At 39.2% G+C, this 22,911-nt stretch overlaps 1 protein-coding gene across 4 annotated transcripts in view; it reads right to left on the bottom strand.

Moving 5' to 3' along the window:
* SYT1 (synaptotagmin 1) overlaps positions 1 to 22,911 on the bottom strand; it is a 586,784-nt gene that overhangs the window by 197,741 nt on the left and 366,132 nt on the right. For all 4 annotated transcript variants that reach the window (XM_061125058.1, XM_061125075.1, XM_061125085.1 and 1 more), the window contains one exon: positions 21,414 to 21,596. In XM_061125058.1, coding sequence (XP_060981041.1) covers positions 21,414 to 21,579 — 166 coding nt within the window. In that variant the 5' untranslated portion in view covers positions 21,580 to 21,596. The remainder of the gene's footprint in view (positions 1 to 21,413; positions 21,597 to 22,911) is intronic.

Here is a 22,911-nt window from a genome sequence, read left to right as displayed (position 1 = left end):
GATAGGAGGATGTATGTAAGCACCCTTATGTACAAGTTACTTATTACATACAACACAAGGTCTTACTATGTATAATATTTTTTGGGAGGCAAGAGCATCTTGCAAGAGTTAAGAACCTAAATGGATTTGGATTTGGTTCAAGTTACACGCCGGGATTAGTTTTGCATCCTGAGCTGCTCCTTGGTAGTTCAATGACCTTGATTGCTAAATCTCCCTACCCTTTATCCCATCGACATTATGAAAGCTGTTGATATGAACTCATTATCATTGCCAAAAGATAACCTTTGAAAAATTTGCTAGACTGAGAGTTCTGAAGGGCAAAAACTGCTTCAGCTTTCTCACTCTCTTTAACATTTCTCAGACACCAAAGTATGTGCACTGAAACATCTCAACACTTCAGCTCTGCTGCTGCTAATCCTGTGAAAACACACTATGTCAGTGGCGGTGATGGAATGTTCCCCACCCGCCCCAGCCAAAAAAGAAATGAACACGTTGAGAATGAATGATGCTTTCCAGTTCAAATCTTCTTAATGTTATAAGAAAATGTACACAGTAGAAATAGATATTAGAGGAAAGGGAATCCCTATTGTTTTCTAACTGAGGAAAATTATTTTGCTCTCTCTCACATGCTCTAGTACCCTTTCCATATCTGTGTGGCAGAATTCTGAGGTGGCTTCCAAGACATCCCCTACCACTCTTAATACCCCACATTCACACATCCTACAGAATGCCTTCTTAATTGTGAGCAAGACTGTGATGTGATAGGTTACTTTATGTGCAAGGCTGAAGGGACTTTGCCAATGCAACGAACGTCCCAAGTTAGCTGATTCTGAATTAATCAAAAGGAGGACATTATCCTGGGTGTGCCCGACTTCATCAGTTGAAAGTTCTTTAAGAGAGACTAGGCCCTTCCTGATGTGAGGGAGATATTCTTCCGCTGCCTCAAAGAAGCAGAGAGTTTGTGAAAGTGGTGCCTCTAGGAACTGAGGGTCTTGGTCCTACCACTGCAAGGAACTGGATTCCTGCCAAAGATCTGAAGGAGCTCAGAAGAGGGGCCTGAATCCCTCTTCCAGAATTCAGGGGACACATGGATTGCAATTTGGTGAGACCCTGAGTGGAGGACTCAGTTAAACTGTGCCTGGATTCTTGACCTACATAAACTGTGTGATAATATGTGTGTTGTTTTAAGCTACTAAGTTTGTTACAAGCTTTCATGCAGCAGTAGGAGACTAATCTCTCTCTGCGAACCATTTTTTCCATATATTTTTAACAGTGAAACATAGACTACAAAACTAATTCAGTAAGTAAGTATTTAGTATCTACTTTATAGGAATAATGGGCTTCCCTGATTGATCAGATGGTTAAAAAATCTGCCAGCAATGCAGGAAACCCAGGTTCAATCCCTGGGTCAGGAAGATCCCTGGAGAAGGGAATGGCTAACCACTCCAGTATTCTTGCCTGGAGAATTCCATGGACAGAGGAACTTGGCATGTTATAGTCCATGGAGTTGCAAAGAGTTGGACATGACTGAGTTGGACTCACACTTTCACTTTTTCACTATACGAGCAATATATATAAGAATGTCCATCTCCACCTCCCTCCTAAAATTTTTTAGACTAACATGGAAGTGTAAAGAAATAGCTCTAATATAAGAAGAAAACTGGCAAGTGCCAGGGCGTGAAGCCTATGGAAAGAACAGGGAAAAGGAGACTCTAATCAAGGAAGTAGGAAAAATAGTACAAACATGGTAGTATGTGGTCTCAGTAACACTTTATAGTCAAAATGAATCAGTCATCTGAATGTATCAGAAAGAGTTTCTAAACTTTCTAATGTTGAAGCTCTCAGTGGACTGGACCAGGTTCACAAGTTACTTCTGTTGCCTGCCCCAGCACCACCCCCCCCCCCCCAAAAAAAAATAGGGATTTGTGAGAATACCAGGGGCATGGATATGTGATGGTATTCAGAATTAGCCATGAAAGAGCTCACTTAGCCTGTGGTATTGACAGTCTATATACTTTCATCTCATTCTGCTCTCTACCTTAACATTCGCCCAATTCCACTTCATCCTGTTAAGTGCGTGAGCTGTCATTCTGTTTGGCTTGTCGTGGGAGAGGACAGTTTACACTGCTTTCACTTTCTCACTCCACTTTCTCACTTCTTAACTCCTCACCTCACACCCTGCAAGCTGCTGTCCGATGCCAGCTCTCTAATGAAATGAGGCTTTCCAAGGTCAACAAAGAGCTCTAAATCCACAGGCCTTTTCTCAGCATAGACTTTCATGTTCTCTTTCCAGTATTTGCCATGCCTAGATGTTTATATCGCTCATTATTTCTTCTGATGGTCATGAAAGACAAAAGAATTTTAGTTGGACCCATACTCTGTTCTTTATAATGACCTGAAGGCTTAGGGTTGGCAGAATAAAGTATGACCTGCTTAGCCAAGCATTAAATATTCTCCAAAATGAGGTCATATGATTTCATCAACATGATTTCAATATGTCCTGCAACTCAATCACACCAAACTAAACTGTTAACTATAAACTCTGAGTTGGCACATACAACTCATGTTGTTCAGTATGGAATGGCTTTCTGTCCAGTTTGGTTATGCAAATCCTTCTATCTCTAAAGGCATCATTCAAAAGGCACCTCTTTCTTAACTAACTCCGTCAGTTACTCCCATACTATTTCTCCTTCCTTTGTGTTTCGCTCACTTGTACCTTTCTTTAATACTTATTTCATTATGCCCTGTACCAGAATATGTTTTGCTTAATATATTTGAGATTCTTTACCCATTTATAAAATTAAAATAATAAATACAACAAGATTGTTATGAGGAATAATTGGTCAAATAATAATTTAATAAGTAGGTGAGGTCCTGTACTAATCTCTCAAAAATATTGGTAATAATGATGATGATGGTATATGCTCCCCTCCCCCACTATATTGAAAGCATGGTAATGGTAGATCGCATGCTTTCATCATTTTTATTTTCCCAAACTTCAGTCAGTACACTCAGTACATTTCTTCTGAATCAAACTGGTTACTGTTTCTCTGAAACTTTTTACTCAGCCTCTGTGAGACTCTACACTTATGCCTTACCCACTACTCTTTGACAGGTCATTTATCTCTTCATCAAGTTCACTATTCATCCAAGACTTTTACATTTTAAGGATTTATCACTGACTTCCCCATGCTCTAATCCCACACATTCTTACTTAGGACAGTTATCTACTTTCACAGCCTAAATTTATATGTGGTCAACTCCACAAACGTCAATTTCCAATGCTGAGCTTTCCCTTCCATTCCCTCTTCCCCACAGAGCATCACCATGAATTGATCACCCAGGTCATCTGGAACTGATGCTCATTTTTCCCCCTACACACCCTCAGATCCAGTTGCTGTACCCATCAAGTGCATGTCCACTGAGTCTGTCACATCTGTGTCTTTTGTTCCACATCAGCTTATGCTTTCATTATCTTTATGGTTCCTTCCCTTGCCTCCTTCCTCCCTGGTCCCTCTCTCCAGGCTCTCCCCTTGTATTCCCTCCTACCTACACATTACTGCCAGATTAATGTTCCTAAAACAAGGCTATAATTATGTTACTTCCATGTTTAAATATCTTGAATGGTTCCTGGCTCCTCTTTAACAATTTAATAGAGTCTAAACTCTTTAGCCTGATATTGATGGCCTCTCTAACATAATTCCAAATTACAATTCCAGGCTTATCTTTGGTGACCCTTCTACACATTTCTACTGCCTTACATTGCTATTGTCTCTATGCATACCTTAGCTCTTCTACTAGATTATAAGAATGACAACTACTCTATTTGGTATTCTACCACCAAGCAATTCATCCAAGCCATACATATTTATCTACTGCTCACCCTTCATTAGGCACATAGTATGTAGTCTAGAGTATGAAAAAAATGGATCAAAGTCTGAGGTTATTTTCTGAGAACTTAAAATCTAGTAAGGAAGATATGAGCATAATACTACATAGTTGAAGATAAGTGTATTAAAAGAGTAATATGGTTATTCAGCAGGAGCATTACTAGCATTTGAATTGAGCCTTAATCTTTTAGAATAGAGAGGCTTGGATATGCAGAGATGAGGGTAACGACATTTCAGATGTAGGAGCCTGAGGGACTGAGGTACAAAGGCAAGGAATGGAGGCATATCTCTGGGGAACGGTGGACAGTGTAGTTCAAAGAAGATGGATTGAGGTTGGAAAAGTAGGTTGGGGCTAGACTACAGAGGGTCTTGGATGACAAATAACCGAGTTCAAAAATGAGGGGGAAGTGTTAAAGGTTTCTGAGCAAGGGATTGGTGTGTTCAGAGCTGTGTTCTAGGAAGAATCATCTGTAAGATTTATGTCCCTCAGTTTGGTCAATGGGTGAAGATGATTATGGGAGGCTTTTAGGAGGCTCTAGTAATTCCAATACAGATGGAGGACCCAAATAGAGCATTAGTGGTGAGAATGGAGAGGAGAGAAGACAGCAATGAGACTTGTTGATTACCTAGACGATGGAGAAAAAGAATGGGAAGACTCAAAGACAATGTTCAGGTTTTTAGCTTCCCGGTAGTGGTGTGTGTGTGTTTTGTTGGAGGGGGAAAGGCGAGTTTAGTTGGGATATGCTGTCAATTGCAAATGGCCTATTCAGATAAATAGATCTTAAAAAGAGCTTTTCAAAAATGGAATTCATTGTAGTTTTGATTTGCACTTTTCTAATAGCTAAAAATGTTGAATGTCAATGATCACTTAACTGATCCTGATATGAGTTTATTGGTCATGTGTATTTTCTTTCACTAAGTATCTATTCAAATCTCTTGCTCATTTTTGTACTGGTTTGTAAAAATTTTTTAAATAAATATATTCCACAAACAGCATCTTTGTCAAATATATATACTGCAGATACTCTTTCAGTCTATGACTTGCTTTTTTATTTTCTTAATGGTGCCTTTAAAAAGCAGAAGTATTTGCTTTGAAAGAAGTTTAATTTATCAACTTTTTATAGTTGGTGCTTTTGGTGTCTTTTAAAGCCTGCTGGGTAGGCAAAATGGACAGTTAATGACCAAAGGGTACAAACTTCCAGTTAAATAAGTTCTGAGGTAAATAAGTTAAATAAGTTCTGAGGTAAATAAGTTAAATAAGTTCTGAGAATTGAACGCACAGCCTGGTGATTATAGCTAAAAATACTGCATTTTATACTTGAAATTTGCTAAGAGTAGATCTTGAATGTTCTCAGCTCAAACAAGAAATGGTGATTACGTGATGGGATTGAAGGATTAGCTAAAGCTATATTGGTAATAATTTTGAATCAAATCAACATGCTGTATACGTTCAGTCAATCAGTCAGTCAGTTTAGTCGCTCAGTTGTGTCTGACTCTTTGCGACCCCATGGACCACAGCACACCAGGCCTCCCTGTCCATCACCAACTCCCGGAGTTTACTCAAACTCAGGTCCATTGAGTCGGTGATACCATCCAACCATCTCATCCTCTGTCATCCCCTTCTCCTCCCTCACCCTACAATCTTTCCCAGCATCAGGGTCTTTTCCAATGAGTCAGTTCTTTGTATCAGGTGGCCAAAGTATTGGAGTTTCAGCATCAGTCTTTCCAATGAGTATTCAGGACAGATTTCCTTTAGGATGGACTGGTTGGATCTCCTTGAAGTCCAAGGGACTCTCAAGAGTCTTCTCCAACACCACAGTTCAAAAGCATCAATTATTTGGCACTCAGCTTTCTTTATAGTCCAACTCTCACATCCGTACTGACTACTGGAAAAACCATAGCCTTGACTAGACGGACCTTTGTTAGTAAAGTAATGTCTCTGCTTTTTAATATGCTGTCTAGGTTGGTCATAACTTTCCTTCCAAGGAGCAAGTGTCTTTTAATTTCATGGCTGCAGTCACCATCTGCAGTGATTTTGGAGCCCAAGAAAGTAAAGTCTGCCACTGTTTCCCCACCTATTTGCCATGAAATGATGGGACCGGATGCCATGATCTTTGTTTTCTGAATGTTGAGCTTTAAGCTAACTTTTTCACTCTCCTCTTTCACTTTCATCAAGAGGTTCTTTAGTTCTTCCCTTTCTGCCATAAGGGTGGTGTCATCTGCATATCTGAGGTTATTGGTATTTCTCCCAGCAATCTTGATTCCATCTTGTGCTTCATCCAGCCCAGCATTTCTCATGATGTATTCTGCATATAGGTTTAATAAGCAGGGTGACAATATACAGCCTTGACGTACTTCTTTCCCTAGTTGGAACCATGGAACCAGTTGTTCCATGTCCAATTCTAACCATTGCTTCCTGACCTGAATACAGATTTCTCAGGAGGCAGGTCAGGTGGTCTGGTATTTCAGTCTCTTGAAGAATGTTCCACAGTTTGTTGTGATCCACACAGTCAAAGGCTTTGATGTAGTCAATAAAGCAGAAATAGATGTTTTTCTGGAACTCTCTTGCTTCTTTGATCCAGCGGATGTTGGCAATTTGATCTCTGTTTCTTCTGCCTTTTCTAAAATCAGCTTGAACATCTGGAAGTTCACGGTTCATGTACTGTTGAAGCCTGGTTTGGAGAATTTTGAGCATTACTTTACTAGCGTGTGAGATGAATGCAATTGTGCGGTAGTTTGAACATTCTCTTGCATTGCCTTTCTTAGGGATTGGGATGAAAACTGTCCTTTTCCAGTCCTGTGGCCACTGCTGAGTTTTCCAAATTTGCTGGCATATTGAGTGCAACACTTTAACAGCATCATCTTTTAGGATTTGAAGTAGCTTAAGTGGAATTCCATCACCTCCACTAGCTTTGTTCGCAGTGATGCATCCTAAGGCCCACTTGACTTCATATTTCAGGATGTCTGACTCTAGGTGAGTGATCACACCATCGTGATTATCTGGGTCATGGAGATCTTTTTTTTTACAGTTCTTCTGGGTGTTCTTGCCACCTCTTCTTAATATATTCTGCTTCTGTTAGGTCCGTACCATTTTTGTTCTTTATTGTGCCCATCTTTGCATGAAATGTTCCCTTAGTATCTCTAATTTTCTTGAAGAGATCTCTAGTCTTTCCCATTTTGTTGTTTTCCTCTACTTCTTTGCATTGATCACTGAGGAAAGGATTTCTTATTTCTCCTTGCTATTCTATGGAACTCTGAATTCAAATGGTTATATTTTCCTTTTCTCCTTTGTTTTTTGCTTCTTTTAATTTCACAGCTATTTGTAAGACATACATTTTGCTATTTTGCATTTTTTTCCTTGGGGATGGTCTTGATCCCTGTCTCCTGTATAGTTTAATCTTATACAATGTTATGTTATCAATTATATTTCAATAAAGATGCTGGGAGGGATTGGGGGCAGGAGGAGAAGGGGGTGACAGAGGATGAGATGACTGGATGGTATCACCGACTAGATGGACATGAGTTTGAGTAAACTCTGGGAGTTGGTGATGGACAGGGAGGCCTGGTGTGCTGCGATTCATGGAGTCGCAGAGAGTCGGACATGACTGAGCGACTGAACTGAACTGAACTGAAAGGTGGGAAAAATCAAGATCATTGAATTACCCACAGTGTTTTCTTCTAGGAGTTTTCTAATTTTAATTTTTTATTTAGATCTACAATCTGTTTTGAGTTACCATGGAAATGCATATTAAAATTACAATGACATACTCAATACCTGTACTACAAATGGCTAAAAAGTCCAACAATTCCAAGTGTTAGCAAGGGCACAGAGCAACTAGAACTTTTATACACCACTGGTAGGATATAAATACCACAATCATTTTTAGGAAAAGTTTGACAATCTTTTTTATACAAAGAAAAACAAATATTACATTACTATTCAGCACTTCCTCACATAGGTACTCCCCAAAAGGAAATATATTGAAAGTAAAAAGTCAAAGTGTTAGTTGCTCAGTTATATCCAACTTTTTGAGACCCCATGGGTGCTCCTCTGTCCATGGAATTCTCCAAGCAAGAACAGTAGAGTGGGTAACTATTCCCTTCTCCAGGGGATTTTCCCAACCCAAGGATCAAATCCAGGTCTCTTGTATTGCAGGCAGATTCTTTACCATCTGAGCCACCAAGAGAAAACATAAACAACATAAACATACAACACCTCAAGGACTTGCACAAGAATATTTTCAGCAGCTTTATTCCTAAGAGTTCCAAACTGAAAACAATCTATATTTTCACTAATCGACAAGCAGACTGTAGACGATAGAATGGAATGCTGAACAATAAAAAGGAGTGGATTACTGACATATAAAAGAACATGGATGAATCCCCAAAACACTGGGTTCAGTAAAGAAGCTAGATGCAAGAGACTACACAGTGCATTGTTCCATTTTTATGAAATTCTTGAATAGTCAAAATGAACTTATAGTGACAGAAAGCAGATCAATTATCACCTAGAACCAGGGCAGGAATTGCTAGAAAGGGACTAGAGGCATTTTTTGGAGGGGTGATTACATTTCGTATACTTGTCAAAATGTACATATGCAAAGGGTAAACCTTACTGTAAATAAACAATTCCTTAGTAAAGTGAATTTAGCAAAATGCAGGAGCTCAGGAAAGACATTAAGACTTGAGATTGAGTTTAGAGTGTGATTTACATAAAGAGTATTGGAAGTCCTAAAATTATGAAGAAATCAGAGAAGGTGATGAATGCCAAAGGCAGATCCTTGGGCAGTACCCATCTGTCAGTGACTGAAGGAGGCAGAGAGAATGAGAACACTCAGAAAGATGATGAAAGTCTCAGGAACCAAGACGGAAGAGAACGGGGAAGGTACATGGCCCTGGGCAGCTGTGCAGAAGGCCCACTGTCCCTGGCTGAATGAATGGCCACGTCAGGAAGTCCAGAGAGATGCAAAGCTGCATCGAGCTCCAGTGGAGGATAAAAACAGCAGAACTGACTTTGGCAAGCTGTTTTCCAATAATTGAAGCACTGGTGAATCACTTGGTGCTCAGCTTTTAGACAGATCATTAAACTCGAACTCTTATCTAGTACCTGAGCTTTCGTATCAGTAGCATCGGTGTTAGAGTTGAAGGCTACAGAATGCCAAGTAGCAAAACAGACTCTCTACTGATGAGGACCTGGAAGACAGCCAGGTACATCACATCACTAGAGCCACATTGGCAGATCTGGAAAAGAAAGGTGGATGGGTGATGGCCGCTGTGGAAAGGGGAGGTGACAGGAACAGTTCCAGTCAGTGTGGGCAAAAGAAGGTTGGCGAGGCCATTCTGAAGGAGCACATCAAATGATATCCACAGCGTGGAGTCATCGACAACTATAGCCCCCGCAAGACCAGAAGGCTGTGCTTTGTGTGGCTGATCAGTGAAACAGGGAGACTCATAAAGTGTCCCATAAACAGCTTTTTCCCAGTGAGAACCTCACAGAAGTACCCACTGTGGGAAAAGCTGCTGTAACACATTTGCCGGCATCTCTGGGCTCTCCGTGAATGCACCGGAGACTGGGCTGTGTAGTCTGGCGATTGTTAAAAGATGTGAGCTCATCTTTTTTCCTGGGCATTGCAATACAATACAGTACTTTTAAAACTGAAAGATGAAGCTAGTGTTAAATCCCAGGTCTCCACTTGAACAAAAATGTTTGTAGGGAGAACTGTGTACTCTGAGGACCAATTGAGTAGCTATTCGTATCTCAGAGCTGAATCAGACTGGCCAAAGAGAATTAATTAGTTCCTAACATTTTAACACAACACAGGTAAGGAAGAAATAAAACAGAAGATGATGAAGGCTGAGGAAAGAGAGGGAAAAAGGAGAGACAACATGACTGTGAAGAGCTGAGTAGTTTAGGATAAAGTAAAAGAGCTCTGGAGGGTCGGGGATCTTTAGTTCAACGTAACGTTGAATTTAACCTTGAATGTTATTATTGTTATTGTTACACCTTTCTGTAATTACTCCTTTGGAAGTCCTTTTCTGTTTTTAATAGAGATATACTTGACATAGAAGACTGTATTTGTTTCAGGTGTATCACATAATGATTCAGTACGTGTGCATGTTCTGAAATGATCACCCCCAATAAATCTAGTTAACATTCATCATATATGCAGTTACAATTTTTTTCTTGTGATGAGAACTTTTAATATCTAGTCTCTTAGCAACTTTCAAATATGCAATACAGTATTATTAACTACAGTCGCCAGGCTGTAACTTACTTCCCCATGAGTCAGTCATGGTTGACTGATTTCCAGCCTCTGGGCTCTGCCAGTCTGTCCTCTGTATCTATGACTGGAAGTCCTTTTCTTGTTAATATAATTACCTTGGATCTTTTGAGCTAAAAGAGAATAATAATTTTACCTACTATGAGCCAAGTTTTGTGCTAGGGTTGAGGTAAAAAGATGAAAAGACAGTGTTTTGATCTCACGTAGATTGGTTGATATTGAGAGAGGTTGGTTTTAGGAAAGAAAACAGCTAAGTAAATAGGAAGCAAAAATTATAAACATATGTAAAGCACAGACCTATCACAGAGGAAGAATTGCTGATGAATAGTAGGTCATGGGGTGGGGAGCGTGAGGACAGGAAGACCTTTAAAAAAGAATAGAGTTCTAAAGCATAACTAGAAATAGTCCAGCTAGACCAGCAGGGGCCACCAAGCCATTTCGGGCAGAGGAGTGAGTTTGGGGAAAGACCTAGAAGCATGCAACAATGTGGATAGTAAATTCTGTAGCTCTAAGGGTGTCTGTATTGCCAAAACAAACTGTGTGAGAGTGAATAAGTGGAGATGAGGCAAAACAATATCATATCTTACAATGCTGTCCATGCCTTGTTAAGACACTTCAATTTAGAAGTCCTTCTGGTAGAAAAGGAGATCAAATCAGCCAATCTCAAGAGAAATCAACCCTGAATACTCTTTGGAAGAACTATGCTGAAGCTGAAGCTCCAGTATTTTGATCATCTGACTCATTGGAAAAGTCCCCGATGCAGGGAAAGATTGAGGGCAGAAGGGAAGAGAGTGTCAGAGGATGAGATGGCTGGATGGCATCACCGATGAAATGGACATGAACTTGGGCAAACTTCAGGAGTTGGTGATGGACAGGGAAGCCTGGCGTGCTGCAGTCCATAGGGTCACAAAGAGTCGGACATGACTGGGTGACTGAACAATAACAACTGGGAGAAAAATTCTTAGTCTGTAATGCTGTTGAGGCCCAGAACAAGTTAAAATGATGTGTTTTAGTTTAGTTCCTAAGCATGGAATACCAGCCTAGAACATAGTGGGAGTTATATAAAATAAACATTAGAAGTTTATGAATTTTGAATATGTCCCATATTATATTCTAGACAACTTCCCAGAAGTAAGTACTATGATTATCCTCATTTTACAGAGAGATTAAATGATTTGCTCAAGGTTACATAGTAGTAACAGCAGAATTGGGACTTTGACCCCAGGCAGACCAACTCCAGAGCTCACACTCTGGCCTTTTATTATGGCAAACAATATTCCACTAAAGCAGGTTAAGTTCCAATACTTTGGTCACCTGATGAGAAGAACTGACTCACTGGAAAAGACCCTGATGCTGGGAAAATTGAGGCAGGAGGAGAAGGGGATGGCAGAGGATGAGATGGTTGCATGGCATCAGTGACTCAATGGATATGAGTTTGAGCAAACTCTGGAAGATAGTGAAGGACAGGGAAGCCTGGCATGCTGTAGTCTATGGGGGTCGCAAAGAGTAGGACACAACTCAGTGACTGAACAACACAACTAATATTGGGCCAGACTCTCTGAGTGACTAATTCAGAATTATGGTCAAAGCCTTAGAACTTAAGGCTACTGAAGTGTACAGAAGTATTTAGGGGGTAATAGTTATTTAATAACAGTGTTTTTAGTCTATAGCAGTAGTTTACTGACTTTAAAGAATCTGATCCAAATCCTTATAAAAGAAAATTATTGTCATGAAATTTTATTTTCAAGGCATCAAACCATGTAACTCCATAAATTAAGGCTTATTACCCTGAGATCCTGGCTCTTTTCTGAGTTTCTTTGGACAGGTGCACACTCCTTTTCATAAATGGTATAATTAGTAGTCAAATATATTTCTATTATTTGTAGCTTACTGTGGCTTAAAAAAAAAAACTTGTTTGTATGGAAAAAGCTTGAAAAGGTGGAGGGTTGAAGTGATTTTGAGACTCCTCCGGGACAGTGGTTTCAATGAAAGTGTTGCTTGGTGAGGAAATGTTTAAAAGGGCCACTGTTGTCTTCATCTTTATTTCTGTTATCTAAGTTCACTGAAAAGGCAGACTGGGGAGGCATGTGGACTCAGATAATAACAAGTTCCAACCTTTTATGATAATTTTCTCAGGAATGAAAATCAAAACAAAGAAAAATAAAGCTGAGTGCTAAAAAGATAATGGCACACCACATAACTTCCCTCTGGTTTCTGCTTCTAAATTCTTTATCTAATTTAGTGGAAACCAGCCCAAACGACAGGTCAACAGCGTGATTAAAGATCTACCGAGTCATTAGGGTGAGGAGAAAACAGCAGTCTCTCGGCTTCTTTGGTTTTGCCGTTTCCTTTATAGATTTGCATTTGCAGTCAGACTACCCTGAGTGAAAACACAGCCTATATTTTGACATGCACCTGCCACATGGTGAGAAATGTATTTAAAAATAATTTTAAACATTTATTTGTCTGTTTGTACAGTATTTCAGCAAGGTGACTCCTGAGCTATTATTAATATATGTCCAAAGTATTGTTCACTCCCCTTGTTTTTCTTAGGTATGTGTACTTAATCTCTTTGAAAGACTAATGGAATGTAGCTAAATCAGGTCTAGAAACTTCGCTGAGATCTTAATTCACTTGGTGGCTTAATGTGCTCAGTGTTACTCTGTATTACCTATACTTTGGAAGCTTATAAAATCTCACAGCGCTAGTTCATTTTAAAGGCATGCATTTCTTGGGGGAATTTTCTGCATAATAGGCTTCCAAGAGGGAAACAAAATTCAAGGACACATTTAAACAACCTTCCTGAAATACAGCATCAGTAGCATATAATTTTGTTAGGTTTCTATATTGAATATAGGATGTCAATAGTCAGATTACATACTTGCTCTTTAAAATCAGTATTAATTATTTTATAATAATCCTTTTACTCATAGATGATACAATAATAGATGATAATAGAATGATAATAGATAATAGAATAATGATAATGATAATAATAATGATAACTATAATAGAATGATAGAATAATAGATGATACAACATACCTACATAAACTTTACAAATCAATACAATGTGCTAACTATAATACAGGAGAAATAATAGAGTAATTTATATAATTCACATTTCATTGTAAAAATCTTCACAACTTCAAAACTTTACTAGTGTCCCAATGAAGTGATCAAATGCTTACAATTGCTAAAAGGGATGTTTGGATTTGGAGAAATAAGACAGGAGCAAAAATAAGACTTCCCGCAAAAAGTCAGGAGCAAAAGGAAGTTCAGAGGCAAACATCAGAATAAGAGCTAGAATATTCAGCTTGTATCAGAGCCTTGCAAAAACACTTCCACGTTGTATGTCAAGTTGTTCCGGGTTCAGATCATTACAAACAGGGCTTCCTTTCTTACGCATATCCCAGGGAGACTGTGAAGCATGTGCGGAATGGGGAGAGTTTTTAATTGTGTGAGACTGTCTCACATGTTGGAAGATGATTAGGTTCTTGGCCCAGGGCCTGTAAATGCAAGCAGCTGCTCCTCATGCCCATTTTTCAGCGCACTAAAAAGGGCCCAACAAATACTCACGACAGCCTGTAGGGGGCAGTGTCAACCTATTAAGACCCAAACTGACTAGAACCTGTTTTCCACGGTTACCATTCACACACACACACACACACACACACACACACACACACACACACACACACACACACACACACACACACACACACACACACACACACACACACACACACACTGTATTCACACTATATAAACATATACACGTATTCACCTCATGTGTTTTGAATCAGAATTAAACTTGAGAAATGATATAACTCAATCAAAATGTTTGTTATGCATAATACGCATGAAAGCGTGAATCACTACACGGTGCGGTGATGAAATGCCACCCTTATCTCTACGTGTCCTTGTCCCACATAGATTCCTTCAGCACGCACTGATGGAGTCGCTCAATGTCACAAAGCACTGAAAATAACACCCATCTGCACTGCGGCTTTTTCTCATAGATATTTCAATTCAATAGAGGCTAACAAGAAATAATGTCATTTAACATCTTAGCCAGTACTTCTCTCAAGTGTGAGAAGAACTGAGTCAACAGGTGAGAGCTGCCGTTGAGTCAGTGGACGGTAGCTGAGAAATTAATTTCTACAATGCAACAGACTCTAAGTCTTAGTACTTAGATAGTAATAGATTATTCACATGACAGTCTATCAGAGTGAGTCCAATAAAAGAAATGCAGAAATATAAAGTGAATAAACACTTGTCTTTAAAGCCAAGTGTTAGTGTTAGTCATTCAGTCGTGTCTGACTCTTTGTGATCCCATGGACTGTAGCCCGCCAGGCTCCTCTGTCTATGGGATTCTCCAGGTGAGAATACTGGAGTGGGTCGCCATTTCTTTCTCCAAGGAGAAACTCAATTAGTATTAAACTTGTCTTCCAGTTATTTAGTCATTAAGATGAATAACAAAGATGAACATCAGATATCAACCAGTGTCTCTGAATAGGCACACAGAGTCCTAAGAGTTTCTAGTCAGTTGAGATAAATAACAGTGGAGGTGATTTGCAGTCTTTGTGATATTCTGTGAAGGCATAATCACAAAAGTGCAGAGCGTTTTCCTGACACAGCCTGATCTACAACCTTACTAGGCTTCAGATTTCGTATCCATAAAAGAGGGATAATGATTATTCTCTCCTGGTAGAGATTTTATAGGGCAGAATGGAGGTCGATTTCACAGAATGCACAGCCCACGCGTCCCTGCAAAGTGCTCAGTGAACACCGGCAATTGCTATAATAATTATTGTTCTTCCCATGCTACTAAGGGTTCTCCTCTTATGTTTCTTGAAAATATCTTCTTGAATTAACACTGTATTCTTGACACTAATAGATGGCAATAATGTTATGTTCATTCTGCAGCCCCATGAGGGAAAGAAGTACTGGACTGCGTTTTTCCTCAGCTTGTGTTATATTTAACCAATTACACCACCACTGGTTGTTGAGTTTCACTGGTTACTGCTGTGAGGGATGACGTTGATATACTCACTGTTTGTTCAGGCCACCGTCTTCAAATTGTGCTCTACACACTCAGGTGTCCTTGTAGTTGCTGGTGTATCTTGGAAGGGTGAGCGAGGAAGATATCTTTAACTCACCAAGGCAGCTCTGCCTTGCTGTCCATAGGTTTCTGTACAGTATTTTATCTGAACAAAGGGATCCTTGGCTAAAAAGGTTTGAAAACGATTGCTTTCTGGATCATAGGTTCTCGTGAACGGCATGAGAATCACAGTCTTGTAATACTGTAATACCTATCCTGTTGTTTCTAGCATGGTGGCAGATACTTTCAGAGTATGGGGGATACGAATGTGTGTAAGAAATTGTACCTGCCTCTGAGCATTTTAGATGAAGAGCTTTGAAAGCTTGTAGGATGACTCAATTCTGTTTTGAAAATGATAGAACTTCTTGTCCAAATGGTAGCATTTGAACAGGTTCTTGAGTAATTAAAAAATGTGTCAGGGTTAATGGGGAAAGGGAATACATGAAGAGAGAAAAGCAAATTGCTGACTGATTTTAAGCAGTTTTTTAAAGGAGATTTAACAGGACTTAAATGAATACAGGTGTGGAACTGGAGTTGCAATAGGTCAGGGAGACAAGGATAATAGTGAGATTTCTTACCTGAATAGCTAGGGAATGAGATGGCCCAAGGGGAGCATGTACAATAAGACTGGAAGAGGATTATAAATGGAACCCTGTAAACTGTGACCTCTACCCCTAAAGGGAAGGAAAGACAATGAAAAGGGAGGGCCAGTCAATGAAAGAGAATAAGGAGGGAAGGAAGGAAGATGAGGAAATGAGATTAGACTCTTGGGAAATCAAGATTTTTCAGATCATGACTGCTGATCATAATAATGATGCAGAAATATGTGACGAAATGAAGGTTGAAAGTCACCCTCATAACTATACAAAAAGAAGTACCTGGTGACCATTTTACCTGTACTTGATGGATGGAAATCAGAGCGGAAGGAGCTGAGTTGTTAGTGGGAGTTGAAGAAACAGATGTCAGGGTCAAGGTTGTGTTTTCCACTCAGTTTGAAGTAGACACGAAGAAGAAAGTGAGAATGGTGGGTGACAGAGGAGGTGAAGGAAGAAGAAAAGCTTAGCGTGTGTACAAAGAAAACTATTTCTGAAGCATGTACAATGCATAGAACTTCACTTGCAAATATGTGAACTTTGAGCATACCTGTAGGCTAAAAGGAACGAGGGAATCAGAAAATGAAATGACAAAAGAAAAGAAAATTAGAGATGATGTGAAGAGGAAACACCAAGAGGGAATTTGTCTTTCCTAGAACAGGCATCCTTGGAATGGGTTTGAAGAATGTAATGCTTGAATATTTGGCTGCAGAGTTTCTGAAATTTTCTCAATTTGGGTGTCTGTCTGACCTGAATGGAGGGCTTTTCCAAAAGAGAAACAGACTCGTTAAAAACGACAGTTTGACTCTAATAATAGCTAACACTTATAGGATGCTTACCCTGTGCCAGACACTCCGCTAAGCACTTCATATGCATTGATGCCTCTATCCAACAACCCTATATGGAGATATTATTTTTAATCCCAATTTTATACCAGAAGAAACTGAAGCACAGAAAGTTGAAGTCACATTCTCCAGGTCACATAGAATATGGCAGAGCTAAGAGCTGAACCCATGCAGTCTGTAACCAGAGCTTGTGTTTCTAAATCCTGTATTAAACTGTCTACCCAAAAGTATTTCTACTTTTACATAACTTTTACATTACATAACTACTCCCAGCCCACTTGCTCTTATTCTAGACTCAGAATCAAGTTTTGGCTATTTGGTTTTCTGCTGTACTTCAGGAAAGGTGCACTTGACTTCAAGAAGCTCATGAATATCAAAACCTTAATCACAGCTATTTGGATGACACGAGTTCATGCTTTACAAACCAACCATGGCCCTAGTCATATTAAAATCAAAGTTGCAAAATAAAGAAGCATTCTGCAAAACCTTGTCTGCTTCATTTAGATAACAGTGTGCAGAATGAATGGAAAGATAAAAATGCTCAGAATTTCCCATTTCCTTTTCCTTTTTTTAATTTGAAACCCCATGGTATTATGAATGATATCATCAAGCAGTTTGGTTTGAATATGCTCCGTGCTGGACTCTGCAGATTACCCAACTAATGACATGCACACTCCTTGCCATTGTGACACCTCTCTTCTCTCAAGTGGGAATTTCAAGTGACAGACTAAAGCTGTTTGCTATCAATTTTGCAAAAAAACACATCTGCCAGATAGCCAAGATTTAGTTCAGAGACAGAAATCAATTAATATTCTAATTTGTTACCTGTCATTAGCATCACACCATGTTATGCCAAGTCAAAAGTGATAACCTTTATGTAACATACGCTCCTAAAGGAATTTGATTTAGGGAATGTGTTTCATTTCTGTGGAGTGTTGCTCCCTGTGTATAAATCCCATTAGAAATTTCAATTACACAGGCAGTAAAATTCGTGATGGATTAAAATGAAAGTGTAAAATATGCAGTTGCATATTTATCATAAAGCTGTGTGGCTGTATTCTTGATTTAGTTTTTCTAAAGTTATTTGCCAAACGATTTAAAATTTTAGGTATTTCAGTTGTTTTTTCCCCATTAAAAAAATCAAGGAGAGAGCTAGCAGCATCATATTTCTAGAGTTGTTACCTAGATTCTCTGACCTTCTACTATTTTATTTTAGGTTGCTGCTGCTGCTGCTAAGTCGCTTCAGTCGTGTCCGACTCCGTGCGACCCCATAGATGGCAGCCCACCAGGCTCCCCTGTCCCTGGGATTCTCCAGGCAAGAACACTGGAGTGGGTTGCCATTTCCTTCTCCAATGCATGAAAGTGAAAAGTGAAAGTGAAGTCGCTGGTAAAAGTTAATCTCCACAGAGGAAGACTGATTACCTGATTTCCAGTGCCTAAGAAAGAAATACAGGAATGGGATAGTGGCTTGGGAAGAAGGAATGAGATAAGATAGCCAAGAGAAAGAAAAAGGGAGAGTTGCACAGATATTTTCCCCATTGATTCTTTTCCTGTTGATGAACAAGGAGGTAAATATAAAGTATAGATGGCGCTAAGTGGAAAAGGCTAAAAGATGAAGCTATCACCATAAATATGGAAACAACTTGTTTTTTCAATGTGAATGACACTGTCAAGCATTGAAATGATGCTTTCCTTGATGTTAGAAATCAAATTTTAAAAATTTATTATACTTGATTTATAATGTGTTTATTTCTACAGTACAACAAAGGGATTCAGTAATACATATTTATACACTCTCTTTCATATTCCTTTCCATTATGGTTTATAACAGGGTATTGAATATAGTTCCCTGTGCCATAGAGGAGGACCTTGTTTTTCACCTTAGAATTTTTTCATATGCTTTAAATTTTCAATGTTTTAAGGCCTCAAAATCTAAGAGTGGAGGTTCAGGATATAAGCCAAATCAACATTGATTCATTCATTCATTCACTTGACAAATAGAAATTGAGTGCCCTATATATATTAAGGATCACCAGGGGTGAAACTATGCATAGAACAGACCCAGATTTTTCCCTTCATAGAGGTTACATAATTTTGAAGAGAGCCAGAACAATTTAAAAACCAATAATAAAATACATAGCGTTTTGGATGGTGCTAAGTAATACAGTGAGAAATAAAGCAAGGGGGAGAGGACAGGAAATGCTGATGAAGTTGGGATGGGGTGAATGGATTATAATTTTGAATAGCATGGTTGGAGAAGTCCTCATTAAGGAGATGACACTGGGTGAAAGCCTAAGGGAAGTGAGAGAATAGGTATTTATTGGGGAACATGAAATCCCACTGTTGTCAACGCTGCCACTGCCTCTCATATTGTTTACTCCTCCAGAGAAGGAAATGATGCTGAAGGCAAGGCAGAATATACACTGGATTTGGTGTTAGTCATTGCTTTCTCTGCTTCCCTCTAAGACATTTCTTTTAAAGCCAGCATTTTGATAAAATAGCCAAGTGAGTGTTTGCCCTCATGATAGATGCATTTAGTTTTTGCCCTGTGGTTATGACTTCAAAGTCATATCAAAAGTTAGCTGAATCAGTCCATTAGCTCAGCAGCAGAGAAAGAATGAGAACCTGAGAGCCTGCATTTCCCCTTTAGGGCTCTCTCTACTGGACCGTCTCCACCTTCCCTAGGTTATGAGCCTTCATGCTGAGAATGCAAATTACTGACAACTGTGCTAAGAGTATCTCTCAGATGTATTTGAATTCATTAAAAGTGGGCAAACAGATCAACAAGTTGTTAGTTCCAGGGAGGATAAGATTCCTTGCAGTTTAATTCAGTGGCCTCTTTCTCTTACGAATTTTGTAAATTGCTCATCTAGATTATTGCAACAACCTGCTTTATTTTCTCTCCTTGTCCCTCTATGCGTATTTTCAACATGACAGCAAGAGTGAGTTTTAAATTTTTATTTATTTTTAAACTTTCTATTTTATATTGGAGTATAGCTGATTAACAATTTTGTGATTTTAATAGTTTCAGGCGGACAGCAAAGGGACTCAGCTATACGTATACACATATCCATTCTCCTTCAAACTCCCCTCCCATCCAGGCTGCCTGACTTTTAAGAAAAACCTATGTCAGATCATGGAATACCTCTGCTCGAAATGTTCCAAAGGCATTTTATTTCACTCAGAGTAAAATCTAGTTTCCTTAGAACAGTTCACACAGCGCCACGTCTTGGAGCCTGAGGTTTGCCTTCTGCCTTTCTCTACTTTGCTTTATTCCACCAAAGGCATGGAGTTCCTTGCTGTTCCAGTGGATTCTTGCCTTAGGGGCCTTGTATTTCACAGGTTTTAGAACTTTCTCCTCCAGGTGTCCTTACAAAGGGAAGCAGCTCAGATCATCCAAGCAAATAATAACCTTTTACCCTCTACCCCTTTGACTTTCCCACTTTACTCTGCTGTTTTCCATATATTATTTATCATTCCATGATGGGCCATATACATTTGCCTCCTTATTGACTATTTCTTTTGTGAGGGCCAAAATCTACTTTCCCATTAGATACTAGATAAGTACCTGTGTGTTTAGCCACTCAGTCATGTCTGGCTCTTTGTAACCCCATGGACTGTAGCCCGCCAGGCTCCTCTGTCCGTGGGCTTTCCCAGGCAAGAATACTGGAGTGGGTTGCCATTCCCTTCTCCAGGGGATCTTCCTGACTCAGGGATCAAACCCAGGTCTCCTGCATTGCAGGTGCAGTCTTTACTGTCTGGGCCACCAGGGAAGCCCAGATAAGTGCCTGCTGCTGCTGCTAAGTCGCTTCAGTCGTGTCTGACTCTGTGCGACCCCAGACGGCAGCCCACCAGGCTCCCCCGTCCCTGGGATTCTCCAGGCAAGAACACTGGAGTGGGTTGCTATTTCCTTCTCCAGTGCATGAAAGTGAAAAGTGAAAGTGAAGTTGCTCAGTTGTGTCCGACTCTTAGCGACCCCATTGTCTGCAGCCTACCAGGCTCCTCCATCCATTGGATTTTCCAGGCAGGAGTACTGGAGTGGGGTAGATAAGTGTCTAGTGTATAGTAAATGTTTACATTTGAATAGAAAATACCAACCTGTAATTTAAGATTTAAATTAAATGCCATTGATTGGACTTAGTGCGATACACACTCAAACTTAGGTCCAGTTTATGGTTTCTTTCCAGATGACCACAAAGAAAATGTTAAAAATTGGGCAAACATTTTTGAAGTATTAATTAATGAGTGAAAGAAAAACAAACTTGTAATAATGGAAATGTATGTTTTTGCTACTGTTTAAGAATAATCTTTAAAATGGAATAATTTCATAAATATAAAAAATACAGACAGCACAACCCATAAACATTAATATTCTCTGGAGAGAGAGAGAAAGAGAGAGAGAGAGAGAGACATTGAAGAAGATAAAAAGAACCCACCTACATTAAATACAAGATAGTTTTCTTTATAAATTGGATTTTCATTTATTAAGTATATTTTAATACTTTAGAATACTCCCTTTCCAAGAATATACCATTTTATTTTTGAAATACTACCATTCCAACAAAAAATACTACCCTTCAAAAAAAAAAAAAAAAAATCAAAGGTACGCTTATGTTAAGAGGAATTCTGCTTTTTGCTTCTAACAGGTAAATTGATTCTCAACCATATATTTTTACATGAGTAACAATATGTAATACTCACATGGAATTTTATGCAACTCATTCATAAACTTCTCCTTCAGCTTGGAGAAGGCATCCTCCTTTCCTTCCCCAGGACTGGCTGGCTCGGTGGCATTATGTGGCAGGACAGTCGCCACAGTGGTGACTGGCGGGGCTGCCAGCGCCTCGTGATGACTCTCGCTCACCATCGTAGGTTCAGCTGAATCTGTGAGGGGAGGGAAGCAAAAAAAGCACAATTCAGAATGGCTTACCTGCCCCGGGTGAGAGCTATTCTGGAGATGAAAAGACAGGAAGGGGCACACCTGCTCACTGGATAAATAGCATGTCGTTAGCATATTACTTTGTGTTGGCTCATGAAATATTTATGGAACCACAGAGAAGGTTCTTCCCTAGAAGTTAAGGCCATACGTAGTTATTGAAAGCATTCTCTCCTGACAATAGAATGAAACTGTCAAATCTCTTAGTTACTTATACAGGCAATTATTTGCTGTGTAGATTTAACTCTTTAACCCATGTCCTACTGAAATGCACATGAAGCAGTTATTGACAACATACATGCTCTGTACTCTAAACATTTTGTGTTTTTTACAAGGAATGATGAGATGAAATATTTATCTTAAAACTGCTGATGAATGATAGCATACATTCAAAATGTTAGTCAATTTTAAAATGTTTGTAAAGAATACTATTGTAATATTGATACTCCAGGATTCCTGAATGTTATACAGAAATTAATTTTTGAATCTCATTTATTGATAGTATGCTTTCCTCCCAGTTTTTTTTTTTTTTGACATTTACCATAGATAATACTGTGACCAATAATTCACCTGTCTTGCTGGGTGAATTTCTGAAACCACTGTAAATGTGACATGATTAACTATATATATCAAAGCATTGATGATAAAACATGACTTGTCTGATTATTTTAGTTTATTTAGCTTGATTATATTATTGAACTATTTTATTAAATTTATTCAATTACCTGTTTGTCTCCAAAATATTAAAGAATTAATCCTTAAGGTTTATTGTTTAGTCACTCAGTCTTGTCCAACTCTTTGTGACCCCATTGACTGCAGTATGCCAGGCTCTCAGAGTTTGCTCAAACACATGTTCATTGAGTCAATGAAGCCATTCAACCATCTTATCCTCTGTCACCCCCTTCTCCTCCTCCCCTCAATCTTTCCCAGCATCCGGCTGTTTTCCAATGAGTTGGCTCTTCACATCAGGTGCCAAAGTATTGGAACTTCAGCTTCAATAGCAGTCATTCCAATGAATATTCAGGGTTGATTTCCTTTAGGATTGATTGGTTTGATCTCCTTGTTCTCCAAGGTCTTCTCCAACACTACAGTTCAAAAGCATCGATTCTTCAGTGCTCAGACTTCGTTATGGTCTCTCGCATCCATACACAACTACTGGAAAAATCATAGCTTTGACTACGTGGACCTTTGTCAGCAATGTGATATCTCTGCTTTTTAATATGCTGTCTAGGTTTGTTATAGCTTTCCTTCCAAGCAGCAAGC

The sequence above is a fragment of the Dama dama genome, chromosome 3 (assembly GCF_033118175.1).
Source record: "Dama dama isolate Ldn47 chromosome 3, ASM3311817v1, whole genome shotgun sequence".
NCBI classification, from domain to species: Eukaryota; Metazoa; Chordata; class Mammalia; order Artiodactyla; family Cervidae; genus Dama; species Dama dama.
Note: the sequence above shows the minus strand (reverse complement) of the source record. Positions and strands in the feature narration are given on the sequence as shown.